This window comes from Leptinotarsa decemlineata, unplaced genomic scaffold, assembly GCF_025532065.1.
Source record: "Leptinotarsa decemlineata unplaced genomic scaffold, Ldec_3_MD MMD2_P_RNA_scaffold_7, whole genome shotgun sequence".
Taxonomy (NCBI): Eukaryota; Metazoa; Arthropoda; class Insecta; order Coleoptera; family Chrysomelidae; genus Leptinotarsa; species Leptinotarsa decemlineata.
Window position 1 is genome coordinate 6,055,993 of NW_027412534.1, and position 19,792 is coordinate 6,075,784.

General features: G+C 33.4%; 1 protein-coding gene across 1 annotated transcript in view; it reads left to right on the top strand.

Annotated features, from left to right (window-relative positions):
- Dp1 (satellite-binding protein 1 Dp1) overlaps nt 1-18,576 on the top strand; it is a 61,016-nt gene extending 42,440 nt beyond the window's left edge. Inside the window, exons 11-12 of the mRNA XM_023170497.2 lie at nt 5,802-6,112; nt 16,643-18,576. Coding sequence (XP_023026265.1) covers nt 5,802-6,112; nt 16,643-16,885 — 554 coding nt within the window. The 3' untranslated portion in view covers nt 16,886-18,576. The remainder of the gene's footprint in view (nt 1-5,801; nt 6,113-16,642) is intronic.
- Nucleotides 18,577-19,792: the final 1,216 nt, after the last annotated feature.

The window sequence follows — 19,792 nt, forward strand, 5'->3', positions numbered from 1 at the left end:
GAAACCAAAAGGGTATACGTACAGGAAAAAAGGGAGTATAAAATAAGGCTAATTGAAGCAAAATGTCAGCAGTCAAACAATGGAATAAACTCAGCTTCAAATAAAATCAAAGAAACATGGAAAATTATCAATGAAAACTTAAATAGAAGTAATAAAGATAAAGAAATAATTACTCTGAAATGTGATAAACGTTTCATAATAAATAAAAAATAAATAAATGAAAAAGAAGTAGCTGATGAATTTGCAGATTATTTTTCGAATATGTGAAAAAGTAAAACAGATACCTACCCTTTTTGGCGATAACTCTCCAATCACATGTACCGTTTGTATTCGTTCTCCAAACAGTATATTTATCCCCTACCTAACATAGACTGATATATCAAACATAAAATCTCTAAAAAATAAAGCATGCTCTAGAATTGATGAATTGTCACCGAAGCTGCTGAAAATTATGCTTGATTATATTAATCTTCCCTTTAACCAAACTAATCAATTCATCTCTAGCCGAAGGAGAATTTCCTAACCTGACGAAAATTTCGCTGGTATTTCCCCTACACAAGAAAAGTGACGAACAAACAATAGGTAACTACCGCCAAATATCACTTTTGACAGGATTTTGAAAGGTGCTTGAACGCTGTATGTACAATGTAATAATCAGTTTTGTAGAACGCTATGACCTGTTAACGCTTTCTCAACATGGTTTTAGGAAAAATAAATCAACAGAATCAGCCACATACCATTTACTGAATTATGTTTACACTTCCTTAGATAAAGGAAAATATGTTGTCTCTTATGTTCAATTACTCAAAAGCTTGGGACTGCCTAAACATAAAATTCATATCTGGGTATAAGAGGTGTCTTGTTGAAATGGTTTGAGTCTTATCTCTCCCACAGAAGTATTCTCATCAAAGTAGAATAGCAATTATCGAATGAATGCACTAATTCTCTTGGTGTTCCCCAAGGATCTGTCTTGGGACCCTTAATTTTTCTCCTCTCCCAATCATATTACTGTAGGACAAGTAACAATGTTTGCCAATGACACAACATTTACAGTCTGTGGAGAAACCCTTGAAGAATTGCACAGTAATATAGAAAAAACTCTCAATGAAACGGAACAATTGTGCCAAAAAAATCGACTCATTTCAAATACTGATAAGACAACCTGCATAAATTTTCATATGAGAAAGCCAGTTACAAAAACCTTCTATAAAAATCGATTATTTATACTAAAACCAATAATGATTGAGAGTAGAAGTAAGCCCAGTTGACAGCAAATCGGGGGCGTGCTTATTAATTTTTGAGAGGGTTAAGAATGAAAGAAAAATTCTTAGTACAATTAGTTAAAATATTCATACACATTTTTAATTTATTTCATTAAAACTTTGCAATATCGTAATTTACCTAATCGTTGTAGTCATTAGGTGGGCCTTATGAAAAGGAGTAATAATCGTGGTCATTATAGTAGGTACCAAATAAATTAACAATATTAATAAAAAACACAATATATATATATATATATATATATATATATATATATATATATATATATATATATATATATATATATATATATATATATATATATATATATATATATATTATATATATATATATATATATATATATATATATACGGTTGTCTACGTCCCACATTTTTTGCTCATCTTTTAAAACATGCTGCATGCATTTCTTCCAGTCTTCTGCAGAAACAGTTCGAATAGCTTCTTGTAGGTGATATTGCACGTCCACTAATTTAAATGTTCTGTTTTCTCGTGCCACATATCCTTTTACTTGCGCCCAGATTAATTCTATTGGGTTTAATTCGCAGTGGTATGGTGGTAACCTTAAAACTGTAATTCCACGACTTAACGCCATTTCATCCACTGCGAATTTTTTATATTTGTCTGTGTGTAATTTTGTTAACTGAAGTAGTTCTGCCTTTAAACTATCTTTGTTATATTGGATGTTCTTATTAATTAACCATTCTTGAATGGTTTTTTCCATGATTGTTTCGGTAATGGTTCTAAATGTCGACTATGGTATGGGGCATTGTCCATGACGATGACAGACCTAGGTTCCACAAGTTGAATGATGCCTTCAAACCATTTTTCAAACACCTCCGCATTCATCTCTTCATGATAGTCGCCTGTTTTCTTAGATTTAAATATTAATTCACCATTTGGTAAAAATCCACTGTCGCTTCCTATATGCGTAACTATCAGACGACTACCTTTTCCAGATAGCTGTTTTAACCCAACTGACAAACCTTCAATAAAGGCTTGTTGTGCACTTGTTATATTACCATCCTGCCATACTTTTTTGACCGTATGTCCTTGGTTAACCCATGTCTCGTCCATGAAGTACAATTTTTTTTTGAGCTTCCGAAATTCGTCAATTTTTTTTAGATAGTTTCTTCTCCATGCTATTATTTCTTGACGTTCAATGAGAATGCTTTTCCTGTCAACTTTTTTGTACGTAAATTTCATTAATATCTGCTTCTCTTAGTATTTTGTAAATCGATGATTTTGGTACACCGGTATAATCAGAACACATATCAACTAATTTATCTTTTGTAATTGTGGAACTTAATGATGTAGAAATGCCCGGTTGGTTATTCGGAGGTACACACGTAGAATTACAGCACATATGCACAAAGTCATCTTTTGGTGGCTGATGATCTCTTTCAAGACAGTGAAATACTCGCAGTACAATTTTTTTTTCTCTTACTGACCGAGACTCCGACCGTTTTACCTTTTTCGACGTGGAAGGCCCCGACCATGTCTCCCATTTTTTGAGTAGTTTGAGAACGGTGTAGAAATATAATTATGTAATGCTTAAACACTTATTAGCACTATTATTTTCACCAATTGTTATCACAACACGTCGATTGCTGACTAACTTAACTGTAAAACGTACAATTCACGCTGTATAATTCACAAACCAATGATACGCTCATGGCTGCAAGTACATTAGTGAGGACTGCAACGATGAGATGGAAGTTACGGTAAAGTGACAAAGACAGAAATATCGTTGCGTACAGCGTTGCCACTAGTTGTAATAAATATCTAACACTATACAGAAAATTATTAATTTTAACTGATCAGTAATCAGGAAATGTATAAGTATTACTCATTACAAGCTCATTACTGATTTTTGTCGTAAATAATACCTTTTAATCGTACTAGTATTGTGTATTATCTATAATTTGCCACAACCTACAACTCTACTGCTTACTATATTTTGATTCTGCTATAAACTGGTAACGTAAATTTTTAATTTACGTTACCATTTTAAATTTTAAAATTGCATATTTCTTTATAACAACTTGCGAAAATATATAAAGGATACCATCAGTAGCTATAACAGCTTTAAATATGCAACAAAAAAAATACCTTTTGGAAAATAGCTTCTATCCCATAGAGAAATTTCTGGCATTGCAATCTAAACACTGAATGTTCACCGAGTAAGTTTTTTAACTATATTCTTATATTTTTTAATTTTTATCAATGTGACGTGAACTTTTTATATTCTCATGATTGTCAGCGACTTTTTTGAATTGTACTCTGTATGGCCATTAAATACTACTACTACCAATATTACTATAATAATACAGTAGAATTTCACTAATCCGGTACTTCAATAGACCGATACCTCCAATAATCCGGCACCCTCCTCCCTCGCCCCACTCTATGCCTATGCTCTTTGCCGCCGCGTCTTCGTTTAGCCGTCTAACCTCAAAACTTAATCACGTGCACGTGCATACGTATTTACCTGTTGTTTTGAAGTGACAATAGTATGTAGTTGAGAATGTCAAGGGAGCGGAAACAAGACAAACTGAAAATAAATAATAATGTAAGTTCTTATATATCTAAACACCACTGTAGGTAATAACAGAGGTACTCGACTTGATTGAGTACCTGAATTTTGTTTACCTGTGACAATGTGGGTATGCTAATTTGATAACTGTTGAGTAAACTAGATCTATTTGATCATTTAGCAGGCTACATCGGTAATGCTTATGAATTTCCAAGAAAGCCAAATAATCGAGTTTCTAACTCTTGCTTGCATAGTGCAAAATTTCCGTATCGTTTAGAATCGAGAACTTGTGTATGCATTCCAAGAAATTGTTTGAAAATGTCGAATCATTTTTACCTAGTCTGAAGGACCTTTCATGTTCAGCATACCGTTTTGAGAAATTTCGACCACATTGTCCCACATAAACACTATTACATTCCGGACACCATCTATAGAATTATTTCAATTTAGATAGGGAAATTAAAATAATTATACAGATAGGACGTAATAATAGTTTCAACGCAGACGCAATCCAGAAATTAGTCAAAAAAGAAAGCCTCAATGTACAGATTAATATAATACCCCCAGATCAAAAAATCAGAAATAAAGAAATTTGTAACTCTAACATATTTTGGTAAAATAAAAGAGACAAGTGCTGTTTTTTCAGAAAAAAAAACAATGTGGAAGTGGCATTCAGACCACATTCCAGGTTATCTAAGTTCATTTTTAATGCCAAAGATAAAGTGGACAAGAAGGAGAAATTTGGAGTTTATAAGCTTAAGTGTCCGGAGTGTAATAGTGTTCATGTGGGACAATGTGGCCGGAATTTCTTAAAACGGTATGCTGGACATGAAAAATCCTTCAGACTAATCAAAGTTTATATACTTATGATGCACTGTTTGGAACCTTTGGTGTAGTAATGAATATTACTACACCTAACCGTTATTTTAACACCTCGACACGTGTTTCGATCACCAAATGTTCATCTTCAAGAGGAAGTTTGATCTTCCTCTTGAAGTTGATCACTTGGTGATGGAAACACGTGTCAAGGTGTTAAAATAACGGTTTGGTGTTGGAAAAAAAGTAATATTCAGGAGTTTTTTCCCAACACCAAATCGCTATTTTTAACACCTCGACACGTGTTTTGATCACCAAGTGATCATCTTTAAGAGGAAGATTAAACTAGAAACTATCGCGAAGCTAACGCTATTTATGCTGTATAGATATACCCTACAGGTAAACCCTACAGCATAAATAGCATTAGCTTCGCAGAACCTTGAGGAGATCCACAAAAATATTTTTTGTCACTATAAATATCATTAATTTTGACTTCTATTTTGCAAAAACATTTGGAGTGAACGCAGTTCCGCAAAATCCAATATCTTTTAATTTTACCAAAAGTGATGTATGGCCAACTATATCGATGGCTTTTTTGATTTCTCATTCTCTCTTCTGAGAGTTGTCGTTCGTATAGGAGCGACAGTTGATTAACGAAAAAACAGATTGTTATTTGGATGTTTGGATTAAGTGCTCCAAAATACTTCTGAAATTTCCCATGTAAAAATTTGCCACCTCAAGACTTAAAAGGGTTAATTTTTGATGATGTTCACCAATTTGAATTAAATTGAATCGAAACATTATTGCGTAACTCTACTATCAATCTGAAAATTTATTAATACAGTTTATTCTAAGATTTTCAAAAACTGAGACACGTATTTCGCCATACTATAAATTCATCAAGCAGAAATGCTTGAGGAACCTATTCCATACCAGGAATTCTATATGAAATATCTCAAGTTTCTACTACTGTATTTTTTGTGTGCAAGAACACCTGTATTATTTCGAATCTTTGACTAGAAATTGAAGTTGAACAGATGTCATATATGTTGGTTTATTATCAAAAGTATATTTGAACATTATGTTGAAGTATCTTGAGATTTTCATTCTACTGTCAAAATTTTATTTGTTTTAATGTATTTAATTTATATTCTTTTTATAATCAACAGGCGATCCTGATGAACACATAATTACAATTACTGGTTATGAGGAAAATACCTACCGTGCCAGAGAAGATATTATGAAGATTGTGAATGAATTGAATGATTTGGTTAAGGAAGAGATCAGTATAGACTCTCGTGTCCATTCACGCCTTATAGGAGCCCGTGGTAGAAACATCCGAAAAATAATGGAAGATTACAATGTTGACATCAAGTTTCCAAGAAGCGATGATCCAGACCCAAATTTGGTTATCATATCTGGTCAAGAAGAAAATGTTATTGAAGCTAAAGATCATTTGCTTAATTTGGGAGAAGAATATGTGAGTATGAAATACACGATTATATATATTCTTTCTATTTTAATTTTGAATTTGTAATAAAACATGTAATAAATGTAGTAAGAATTAAAGTGTCCAAATATTGACATTATACAACTTTAGATGTACAGTTTCAAATATGAACAGTGACATAATGGGGAATGTTCCTCCTGATGAAAATCAAGTAGTTTTCATAAAAGAGCTCTAAAACAACGCATTTTAAACTTATCATTTCAACCTTTTTCTTTAAAAAATTATTTGAATACTTAAAAAAGAGGAATGAAATAATGCATTCAACGTTTAAAGGAATTCGTTTCTATTTCACCATTTGGCAACATCGGTTATAGCTAATAAAGGACCATGAATCTGTTACCTGTATGAGACAAACTAAGATTACATATATCAGAGGGGTTCTGTTCTGTTTACTTATGTTCCGAGTTCCGAGACATTCTGTGACATGACATTTTGTGCACCTAACCTATCTTCCTCTATATAAATAAATAACAAAACAACTGTTGTTTATGTGGCTTGTAGAGATGGTATTGAACTATAATTTTTATTTTGCCTTAATTGTTGATTTATAAATATAATTTTTCTTTTTTAAAGTAGAATATCTAGGTACGTATGTATAAATTATTTCAATTTAAAAATTAAAACCCAACATTTGAAACATCAATTTGAATACTTTTCGAAGTTAATTTGAAAAATTCATGAATTAAACTCAACTTTATTTTGTTCAAACTTGTATTTGCTCTAACAACCCAAATTGAGGAAAATTCCCCATTATGAGAAATTGTTCATTTTGAATGGTACATTAACCAATACTTTACATAAACATTTTATTACAACCCTTAATTTCAATTTTTTTTTTTTGGTAGTATTTTGGGGGGTTTGAACTGTGACTTATTTCCGCTCAGTTTTTTTCATGTTGATACTATTGGGACTAAATGTGCTGTAGGACAGGTGTTCCCAATTTTATTTGGCCATGAACCCTAATTGAGAATACATTTTTTGACGGAAACCTAGCTGGTTATTTCAACTTGACTCGAAGATAGAAAAAATAATAAATGAAAAATTATTATAATGTAACAACTTTTTAATGTAAATAAAAATGTTCAACATATTTTCTTATAAAAGAACTAAACTTGGGCTTTATGTCCGACAGCAAAGATCCGAAGCTGTATCCAGTCTTGTTTCTGTATTTAATTTTTGTGTAAGCGTAAGCTGAAAATCCAGTCTTACATCGGTAAATCGTCACAAATGGTAGCAGAACTGAAACAGTTTTTCAACATTTGCAGGGTATTTAGAACTCCGATAGAGCGCGCGGAACCCTTGTGACCCTTTTATGGAACCCCGGTGTTCCCTGAACCACCATTTCAGAATCTAGGCTTTAGAATAATGTCTGCTCTGCTAGCTTTGACCCTTACGAGAGACAAAATGTTAACACTTGCAAAAATATTTTGTGTCAATCAGTATAAATTCGCGTCAGCGGAGGTGCGTGTAGGAATTGGAAACAATCGCTTACAAGAATTATCCTCTACTGAGCCAACTCTAAATATTCATTAGTTTGATGTTTCATTTTTTACTTATTACGTCATCAAGCGAGCACACACAGAACATGACAATGAAACTTTTTTCAGTAACTGATCTGTACTGTTTTAATACATTTTTAAGATACATCCGAGAATGATATTCAATTTTAATTTGCAGTTTTTTCTTTGAACTTGCATTCTGTGTAACATACTAAATTTGTATTGAAAGGGTATATTTTAGGAGAGATTAGTTTTGGGAACAAAGCTTTATGTCTTTTTATTTTACATTTATGGGGGAAAAATTTCCGTAGGAGGGGAGAAAGCAATTAAGTTCAAAATAAACTATTTAGAAAGATGTTAAGATGATTCATATAAATCATTTTCTGATACAAACTGTATAAATAAGCCCTCTGGAAACAGATACTTTCATATGGTGGGGTTCCATATCGTAAGCTCTCAAGAGTTTTATTTGTTCAAATCAGTAACCAATCTGAACGTATTGAAACCATCTTACTTCTCTATATTGCATTCTATATTATCATGTGGTACTTACAATAATTGTATTTCAATATCAGAAAAAAGCCAGTGAAAGCATTGGGATTTAACAAATTCGAGTCATCAAAAAGTTTCTCCTCGAGAAATGTTTCTAAAATATAATGGAATATTTAAACCAAGCAAGTTCATTGGTGAAATTATAAAACAACAATAAAAATGAATTGGCGCTCCGGGGCGACTTCATTGATTCCAGTGACGCATTTGCTTTTTCAGCTGCAGGAAAACCCGGAAAAACCTGCAGCACCACATCATTAATATACCATAATATATTATCTTTTAGCATCAAATGATTATTTGGTCAGCTAATAATTACTTTCAAATAATGATTTTGTTGTGTCATTTATATGTATTCCTTTTATGTGTTCAACATTTTATTTTTATTGCAACATTTTTCTTTATGTACTGTGACCCATAAATGTATTTATACATAACATCATTAAATAAAACTACAACTACAAATCAGCTGTTTCGAGGAAAACTCTAATCAAACCTTTTCATTCTACCAAAATGGTGAAAAAACATTAATTTAATGTCATTTTACTACCACTTACCTAATTTTAGCACTAAAAATATTTTTATTTGCGCTCTATTATTGTATTGACAATAATGCACTGCAAAATTTGTCTCATTACACAAAAAATAAAATAAAAAATTATAAAACCAGCAAACAAATAAATATGTTGAAAACTAGATATGTGAACTTGCCTAGTTATAGAAAGGATTTTTTCTCTGATGATTACCTTATCTAGTGTTGAAAATTCTGTCTGCAACAGTTACCTAGTTGTAGTATGAAGTGCACCTAACCTAATAGAATTTTTCTTTGGAGGTATCCATATTTTGCCAAATTTGTATTCACCTAGTTGTAGTACTCACCCCGCGGTTGCTGTATTTCTCGATATTGAAGGACCATTTGACAATGCACTACCTAAGTCTATAGGATTGTCTTTGGCTGGAAAGGGTATAGAATCGACCATAACTGGCTGGATCTATGCCATGTCAGTAAACAGAACTGCAACTACGACTCTTCAAGGCGAGACTATCAGGTTCAGGGTCACCAGGGGCTGCCCTCAAGGTGGGGTACTGTCTCCCCTTCTGTGGTCGCTCCTGGTGGATAGTCTGCTTGATGCCCTCGACAGAAAAAAAGTTGATCTGTGAGCTTATGTAGATGACCTTGTCATCCTGGCAAGGTCCACGTCAGGAAGGGTAGCTTGTGATATCCTTCAAAGCGCGTTGGACGTTGTTCACAGTTGGTGCCTGAGGGAGTAGATGTCTGTCAACCCCAGCAAAACTGTGTTAATCCCCTTCACCAAGAGAAGGAAATTGGACGATCTAACGCCACTTTCCCTCAATGGTGTGGTCATTCCATTTGGAACGGAGGTGAAATATCTTGGCATTGTCCTTGATAAAAGACTCATCTGGAACGCTCACTTGTCTCTATGGACATGCCGAAGGATTTGGATCATCACATAAATCCATTGGATTTATGTGATGATTGTCAGACCAGACGAAGGCTTTACAGAAAACGGCCCAAGCGAAGCTCTCTGGTTCACAGAGACAGGCTTGTATGGCTCTATCAGTGGTGCCATCAGTACCACACCGTCAGCGGCCATGGAGATCTTTCTAGATCTACCTCCTCTCCACATTTTTCTGGAAAGAGAGATGGACTGCATACAGACTTGTGCACATTGCCAATTGCACAAATCAATTCAATGCAGCGTGCAACAGACTGTTGGTTGACATTGGAAGTCACGTCATTCTGGAAATGACCTCTGACTTCATGCCTCCAACTGTCAACTACGAACTGCCTTATAAAGTACTATTCCCGAGTAGAGAGGACTGGATCCTGCGGGAGAAGGAAATATTGAGAGCAGATAGTTGATGGTTCACAGATGGATCGAAAACACCTTCCGGTTCTGGTGCAGGTGTTTTCAGTCGCAGACCCAGGACAGAGTTATCTATCTGCCTGCCTGAATTGTGCGCGGAGAGATTGGATAAATCCAACCTCACTCACAACTCAATAATAAAAATATTCTCGGACAGTCAAGCGGCGTTAGAAGCTCTTGGCTCCCACCGAGCAACGTCTGAATTGGTAGCAAACTGCCAAAAAAGACTCTCCTCGATAGGAAAACTAAACAGATTGTCTTTGGTCTGGATTCCTGGCCATACTGGCCTGGAAGGTAATGAAGCTGCTGACTCTCTTGCAAAGGAAGGTGCTGCAAGCGGCTTCATTGGACCAGAACCTGTCATTGGCATCACTTTGGGATTTGCCAAACAAACACTTAACACCTGGATGGCAAGAAGAGTTATGGACTTCTGGCAGAATCTTCCAGGATTGGCTCACACCAAGGCGTTTATTCACCCTTCGAAGCTTGATTCCAAACAGTTGTTGGACTACAGTAGGGATGAACTACGATGTCTAACAGACCTTCTTACAGGTCACTGTCATTTGAATCATCACATACAGATACTTGGACTGTCGGAAGACAGTGTATGTCGTCTCTGTCTGGAAAATGATGAAACTGCAGAGCATATACTTTGTGCCTGCCCCCGGAATCAGGTTCTTTGAGTTCGGCAGATCCGTACTCTCATCATCTGACCTGAAAGACCACTCACCATTCAAACTAATCGGCTTCGTTAAGAAGCTGGCGTCATTTGGCGGAGTGTGAATAGGTGTGAGCCACAATAAACCCTTATGGGTTGCGGTGGAGGGTCGAATAGACCCACTCACTCTAGACCTACCTACCTACAAACCTACTCACCCCGCGAAACAACTACCTCCATATGAACTTTGAATTATACGAAAATAACTTTTTCCTTTTCAGTTTGTACTGCAAATGATTTGTATAAAGAAGGAGAAGTGAACACAAACTTTTTTTTACTAAAAACTGAAATTATTTATATTTCTAAAATGTCAATTTTTTTTTTATTGAAATATGAATTGATTTGACTTCTGGAAGAAAGGAAATTGACACCTCTAACTGAATTTGACCTGAATTTGACCTGAAAGGTTCCAATTTTAAAATGAAAACTATGTAGGAGAGATACATAAGAAAATAAATATGTATCTCTCCTTGATAGTTTTCACTTTTGATTTCTGTTAGAGTTTTAGTACATGGGATGTTTCTTTCTCGCTTGGAGCTTTGTTCACGAGATGGAGTTGTTACTAGTTAATATTTTTCTTAGAGGAAAGTTTCATATGTGTAGTGAAACCGTGTTGAAATTAATCGAGTCCCATGATAATAATAATAATAATAATATTCATTCATCCTCAAAGACGTTGACAAACGTATAGGATAGGTCAGTATTGAGCACATAAAAATCACATCAAGATAAATTTGTAGATCAGTAGATAAAAATAATACAATAAAAATGTATACAACAAAGTCAGAATCACAAAAATTAAAACAATTGTAGTTATAAAAACTGAATATGTCATGCCAAAGCCGCATGAACCCATTCAGTCGAGATGGTCCGAGAGAAATTCGCCAATACTATAGTAGGCCTTAGAAAGAAGCAATGTTTTAACTGCTTTTTTAAATGCTACAGTGTTCATCTGTTTGAAATGGTCTGGTAACCGATTGAATAATTTTATTCCCATATATTTGGGAGAATGTTCGAATTTTATAGTTTTATGTTTAGGAATGCATATCGAGTTGGGTAGCTATGATAGAATGAGTTCTTAGTACAGTCTGTTATACATTCGCGAACATATAAAAGTATTTTAAAGATGTAGATGCAGGGAGAGGTTAAAATTTGATGACTAATGAAAAATGTCTCGCATGATCCCCTCCAAGGGATGCATAGTAATTTCCTAACAATTTTTTTTTGAGCAATGAAAACCCTATCTTTGTCAACACTGTTTCCCCATAGGATCACATTATAACTTAGATAGCTGTAGACCAGACTGTAATATACATCTAAAATTGCGTGTAAAGGCATACAATTCTTAATTCTTGAGATTGCATAATACCCTTGATTGATTTTTTACAAACAACTGTGATATGGTCAGACCACTTCAAACAGTTGTCTACATGAACGCCAAGGAATTTTGTACAACTTGTGCATGCCAGTGTCTTTCCATTGATTAGTAAGGCAAGCAATTGCTTTTTCAGATCGTTTTTTAAATTAAAATAGATATATTTTGTTTTGGTCAAGTTTACAATCAGATTATTCCTTTAACACCAATTTAAGAACAGTGATATTAATTCCTCTGTTTTTGATTTTAATTCCTCCTGACTCTGCTGATACAGCTAAAGATGTGTCATCTGCAAAAAGAGTGAGAGCATGTTCATTACTGGTGAAATAAGTAGGCAGATCATTTACAAACAATAGAAAGATCAGCAGACCTAACACAGAGCCTTGAGGAACTCCAGAACATATCGTGATAGTCTGATTTCATATCTTTAATCTTGACGAACATCCTACGATCTGTAAGAAAGTCAATGATCCAATCTAGGAAGTCCCCTCTAAATCCTAGATTATATAATTTGCTCTCGATGAATTTAAAATTTAAACAATCGAACCCACGTGACATATCGAAGAATACTCCTGCAACATGCTTACCCCTATCTAAAGAAGCGTATATGATTTCTAAGAATTTTCAAGTAGCTGATTGAGTGGACTTGCCTTTGCAAAAAGCATGTTGAGAATCGGACAGGATCTTAAACCTTGATAAAAATCTCAATATTCTCTCATTCACAACCTTTTCAAAAATTTTTGAGAAAATGTTTAGCAGGGCCACGGGGCGATAGTTTGTAATATCCGATGTATCGTTCTTCTTATGAACTGGTATGATCATGGCTGTTTTTAGAATTGAAGGGAATTTGCCACTTGTGACTGATAGATTCAACAAATAAGCTAAATGTTTTGAAATGTGTAACTTAATTTCTTTTAAAATTCTCACTGATATATTATCAATTCCTGTACTTTTTTTATTTTTTAGATTGTTAATTACTGCGTCAATTTCACATTCGTTAACGGGCATAAAGAAAAAAGTATTCGATTCAGAAACCGTGCATACGGATGATCTATTGTCGCCAAAATGGTCTGCTAAGCTATTTTCTACTACTGAAGAGAAATAGTCCCCAAATATGTTCGCAACATGATCTCTGTCTGTGATTACTTTATTATTATAGTTGAGAGTAATATCTCTTTGAATTTTTTTTCTGTTCGTTTCTTTGTTAACTAGGTTCCAAACTGATCTATTTTTATTGTTAGAATTCTTAATTACATTTTCGTAAAAATTCAACTTTGAAGCTTTTATTAATGATTCATAGTCTTTCTTCGCTTTTTTGTATGCAGCACGAGAATCTTCGTTGCCTATATTTTTACATATCCAATGCATACTTTTTAAATCAAGACTGGCCTGTTTCACTTCAGGAGTTATCCAGTTATGTTTGTTACTAGTAGACGATGTGTTTTTTGGTCGGACAACATTTATCGATAGCATCACTCACGTGCATTTGACTGTCTATCTTATGACTTTATTGAAACCAAACTTTTTAATCTAGGATTCAGGGGTGTATTTTTGCAATGGCTCAAACATTTTCTTTCAGACTGTACAATGTTGGTCAAAATAAAAGATACACTATCTGATCCGCAACCAATCAGTTCAGGAGTTCCTCAAGGCTCTGTCCTGGGACCGCTTATCTTTCTATTATTCGTCAATGATCTACCCAAATACTTCAACATCAACAACAATAGTCTCACTCTCTTTGCTGACGATACCTCGTTAGCGGTGTCAGCACACAGCTTAGAGGAATTAAAGTCATCAACGGAAAGGTTTATAACACACTTCTTAGATTGGTGCAAGTTAAACAATTTGATTGTTAACTTGAATAAAACAAAATGTATCCATTTTAGTTCTTTCATCGGTCTTGATAAACAGCCTACTGTCTTTGATATTAGAGGGGTGGAATTGGTATCAACGAATTTTACAAAATTTCTAGGTGTCTATGTGGATGATTGCTAAGATGGTCTGAACACATAACAGTCACTTGTAAAAAAGTTAACCAAGCGTACTATGCTCTCTCCAGAATAAAACATTTTATGCCATTGCATGCCTTGCTGGACGTATATTATAGCTTGGTCTACAGCCATTTAAGCTACAATGTGGTTATTTGGGGATATGCCACCAACAAAGATAGGGTTTTTATTTCCCAAAAAAAATTATCAGAAAATTATTTGATATCCCATGGAGAGAATCGTGCAAACAGCACTTCATATCATATCAAATCCTGCCATTCCCTTGTATTTACATATTTAAATGCTTATTATACATCCACGATAATTTAACAAAATATAACACAAATTCTTCTTACCACAGTTACTCAACCAGAAATGGAAAATTGTTAAGTATTCCTAGGCACAGATCCTCTAAATTTGAACAGTCACCCAAATATATGGGAATAAAATTATTCAATCACCTACCTGATCACTTTAAAACCATGAGTTTGATGTCATTTAAAAGAGAAGTTAAAAATTTGCTCCTGTCTAAGGCTTATTACAGTGTCAGTGAATTCCTTTTAGACGACTTTAGCTGATTGCCGTCCAGACTTTCATCCTGATTTTATTATTTTATTATACATCCAATTTTGACTAATCTTGTTTTTTTTCTTTATATTTTATACATTTTTATATTTTAAAACTACTGAGATATTTTATGTTAATGTATGTTTATTTTCTTTATACTATTTTAACGTGTTGTACTGACATGTCCTATACGTTGTTATCGTCTCAAAGGATAAATAAATATTATTATTATTATTATAATATTCATGAAGGCCAGAAAGCTCTCATCTATATCAGTTTTGTTATATATTACATCAAAACTGGTTTTGGACAATGTCGAGGAGAGTTGTTTCAAGTTATGCTCTGATACATATCTATAAATAACATAAGATTGCTCAATAAGTTTAGATTTTTCTAATGGCATATTATAAGTAACTGTGAATACTTTGTGATCACTGAAACTACCTTCATAAACATTAGATTTGCAAAACATGTTCTCAACCTTTGTTAGTATGTAATCGACTTTAGTAGATGAAGTTTTCCCTGACTGGTTGGTAAAAACTCTAGTAGGAGTCAAAGATGTCACTTGTAAAGTGAAATTGAGTAGTAGTTCATCTAATTTGATCTTTTCAGTAGTATTTTCTAGGTAATTGACATTCAAGTCGCCACAAACAAAGATATCATCAGCATAGCCTACACTATTCTCTAATATGCAAAATAATTTATTCAAAAACGTATCAAAGTTACCGTTTGGAGATCTATAAATACTAAGTATACAAATCTTTCTGTCCTCTATAACTAATTTTATTCCACTGCATTCGCAATGGATTTCTTCGGACCATCTCCCAAAATTTAGGCTCCGCGATACATTGGATGATTTAACATAAATTGCACTTTGCTATCTGGGTAGGAGATTTTTCCTGTACTGCAGGTGATCTTGAATAATTTCGGCATGGTCCTGCTGCTGGATGAACGAAAATGCATAAATGTTTGTCAGATATCGACAGACGTTTACCAGAGCCTACTGTAGGTATAGGTAGTTGGGAGAAATTAATATTTCGACATTTCATTTCGAAATATTTTTTTTCTTATATATAATGGGGAATGTTGAGTTGAATTTAATTCATGAGTTTTTCAAATTCACTTCGAAAAGTATTCAAATTGATGTTTCAAATGTTGGATTTTAATTTTTAAAGGGATTTGTTTCTAATTCACATATTGGCAACAGCGCCTAGAATGCTACATCGGAGTTCAGCTAACCTAGATATTCTACTTTAAAAAACGAAAATTATCTTTATAAATCAACAATTAAGACAAAATATAAATTATAGTTCAATACCACCTCCACAAGCCACATAAACAGCAGTAGTTTTGTTATTTATTTATATAGAGAAAGATAGATTAGGTGCACAAAATTTCATATGTCATAGAATGACTCGGAACATAAGTAAACAGCACGCCTCTGAAATATGTCGTCTTTGTCTCATACAGGTAACAGATTCATTGTCCTTTATTAGCTATAACCGACGTTGCCAAATGGTGAAATAGAAACTAATCCCTTTAAATGTTGAATGCATTATTTCATTCCTCTTTTTTTAAGTATTTAAATAATTTTTTGAAGAAAAAGGTTGAAATGATAAGTACAAAATGCGTTGTTTTAGAGCTCTTTTATGAAAACTACTTGATTTTCATCAAGAGGAACATTCCCCATTGCTTAAATTTGTCATTTTAAAAATATGTAGCATTATCAATTATACTCCTAGCTTGTTTACCTCTGTTCCCCTCTATTGTATATTGTTTAGCTGATGAATATTTTTTACTAAAAAAAATTACATTCATCAGATAAATAACATTTACTTTGAAAAATTGTCATGTAGAGATTCTCATTGCAGGACTGAATTGTTCAAAATTATAAGCAAATGTTTCTGTTTTGTAGATGCAAGATTTTGATGAACAACAAACTCGGGAAAGACAACACACCTTGAATATTCACTTTGAGTCACCTACCTCTCAAAATACAAATTCACGTGGAAGAGAATTTGTAGTACAAGGAGGTCCGTGGGAACAAAGGGCTCCAAATACATCAAGTGTCACAGAATTTCCATCATTTGGACGTAATGTTCAAGAACCTCAGTCTGCTCCGTCTCCAGTTGGTGGAGCTTGGGGAGCTCGCCGTTAAAAACTGATTCTTATTATTGCACTTGCCTTCTATTTACATGTAATATAGTTTATTTGAATTTCACTTTTACATAATTTTATCCAGACTCATAATTTTTCAATTCTAAACATTCTTTTTGGGTTTCGGATAGTTTGAGATTTGAATATGATGGAGGCGAATTGTATTTAAAAAAAAAACACTGCCAAACATGTAAATGGAAGGTAGTGTCAAAATGAGTTTGAGGTTATGTTAAGATACTAACCTTAGGAATTAGTTTGTTGCTGAGACAACCCCTCTTCCCTCACTGTTTGCTGCATTAATTCTTAGGCCTGGCAACGACAATGGACTCTCGACATGGTAACTGAAATAAAATAAAACGCAAACTGTTTCTTTCAAGATATTATGTCTTCCCTGAACCGGGCAGACGTTCGGCGGCCTAGCATTGGCACTAATAATGTAGAGATGTTATGATATTTATGATTTTATTTTAGTTAATTGTATAAGTTGTCTTCATCTGTATATTTCGATAGATATAATTTAAGCCTATAATTAGGGCAAACACTTTAGATGACCAGCTAATGAACAAACTTGCTTGTTGAATAAATATAGGTAAGTAATCTAATTGTAAACCACTCTCCTTAAATTGAAATTGTTCATAAATTTAATGGGAAAAAATATAGATATATAGCAAACGCCAAACGTGATGGCGAGCGATCGCGCAGGTATATACTGTCCCAACTAAATTGCTATTGGATTACGATAAGCCGCTTGCCGGTCAGCGTCGTACCTATAATTAGTTTTAATTAGGGTAGCAAATGGAACATGACTTCTTTGTAATTTCTTTTCATATTTTATTTAGTATTATAGGTAGTAGTACAGTTCATCGAAACATTATATAATGATACACTCTTGGTTTTTTGTTAGGCGATAACATTTTTTCAGAAACAACAAATTATTCAGACAATGCCAAACACCAACAGCATTGGAGGACAAGTAATAATAAATCCCTGTACAGAGCATTTGTATGTCTTACAAGAGCTGTAATGGGAGTTACATTAAAAATGAGTTTGTCCGCATGGGGGGTGGACTCGCCATCACGTTTGGCGCTTGTTGTACGTTTGTTTTTGGACAAAGAAATGAATTGTGAAATGCTTGAAGTATTTCTTACTAGAAAGCCTCGTAATAAATATTTTTACACACATTCATTTAATATATCTGAAGTGATTGGCCTATGATTGTGCATATTGCTACATATCATTCTGTTTCTGATTTATTATATATTTACATTTTTAAAGTTTTCTATATTTTTATTTTTGTGTCATAACCTCTCTGCTTTTCGAAACAAGGCAGTGTATTGTGCCTTTCTCTAATTTTTTTTATATGACTGTACTCAACTCTTGTCACAAGCCTTGTGATCGATTCTAGAGATGGCTCGTCCTATGTAAGTGGTATAGAATTTTTTTATTGTAATTTTTGTTTTGTTTGAGATTCTATTAAATGTGTTAATGATGAATCATTTGAATGTAAAAACGGACTGATTGTGTTGAAATGGTATCAACATTACTTAATTGAAATGTAAAAATTGAATTTCCCTGTTATCTTGTACATATACGATAATATATTATTTTACAATGAGTCCTTGCGGTCGTTTTGTTAGCCCAGGACTAACCTGAGGGAGAGAAATATATTGAAATATATAAACAAAAATTGAAGTTGTAATCATTATTTATCTGATTCATTTTTATTTCAATTAAAAACATGTTTTGGTACGGATCAATAATTTCTAAGAAAAGAAATAGATGGCCTTCCCAATAGAAACACACAATTGAAAAATGAAACTAAAAAAAAACCCATTGCTAATGGGCTCATTCAGGTTAATTTTGTTTTTTATTGAAAATTATAATAATCTATTTACTCAGATTGATTTGTATAACCACAGGAGAAGAAGTACAAATGAAAAAGAGAAAAACGTCGATGTACAATATTGAAAAGAAATAAAACTATACGAAATAGATATTGTCACAAAGTTTTAAATTAAAATTATATATATATATATATATATATATATATATATATATATATATATATATATATAGTATTGGACTACCAATAAAAGTCATCAATACTGTAGCAGTTCTTTGACATAAGTTGCTTCAGTCTTGATTTAAAAATGTGTACATTTTCAGAATTTCTGATATTGTTGGGAAGTTTATTAAAAAGTTTGCAGCCTTGAAACTTAAAACTTCTTTGGAAAAGAGCAGTGCGATGTTGACTAGGTAATAATAAGTGGGCATTCCGAGTAGAGTGATTATGATAGGCTCTGTTAGCAGCTAAAGTGTTTCTATTTCGATAGATATATGTGCAAACTTCCATTATGTCTACTCCTGCTAGCGTTAATATTTTCAAATTCTGAAAAGTTACTCTACAAGAATCTCTATAGCCAAACTTACCAATGATCCTAATAGCATACTTTTGTATACAAAACACATGAGACACGTTAGAGGATGTGCCCCAGTTAAGGATGCCATATCTAAGATGCGAATTGAAGTTTGCGTAATAGACAGTTAATAAAATACTTTGACCACAATGGTGGGATAGAAACCTAAGAGAATAACAGGCTTTTCTAAGTTTATTTCATAAGTGGTCAATATGTGTCCTCCTTTGAAGTTTGTCATCAAAAACAACACCCAACATTTTTGTTAACTTGGTTAGGTTCAATTCTAAAGTAGTATCAACAAACAGATTCAACCCATATTGTTGCCCAGTATTCATCTTGAAATTTAACAAGTTAGTTTTGGCTTCATTCAACATTAAATTGTTTTTCTTTGAACACATAATAACTTTTTTGTAGGTCTCTTGAGATGTGTTTTTCGCGGAGTCCATATAGTTTTCAATAATAAATATATTAGTATCATCAGGATAGCACGT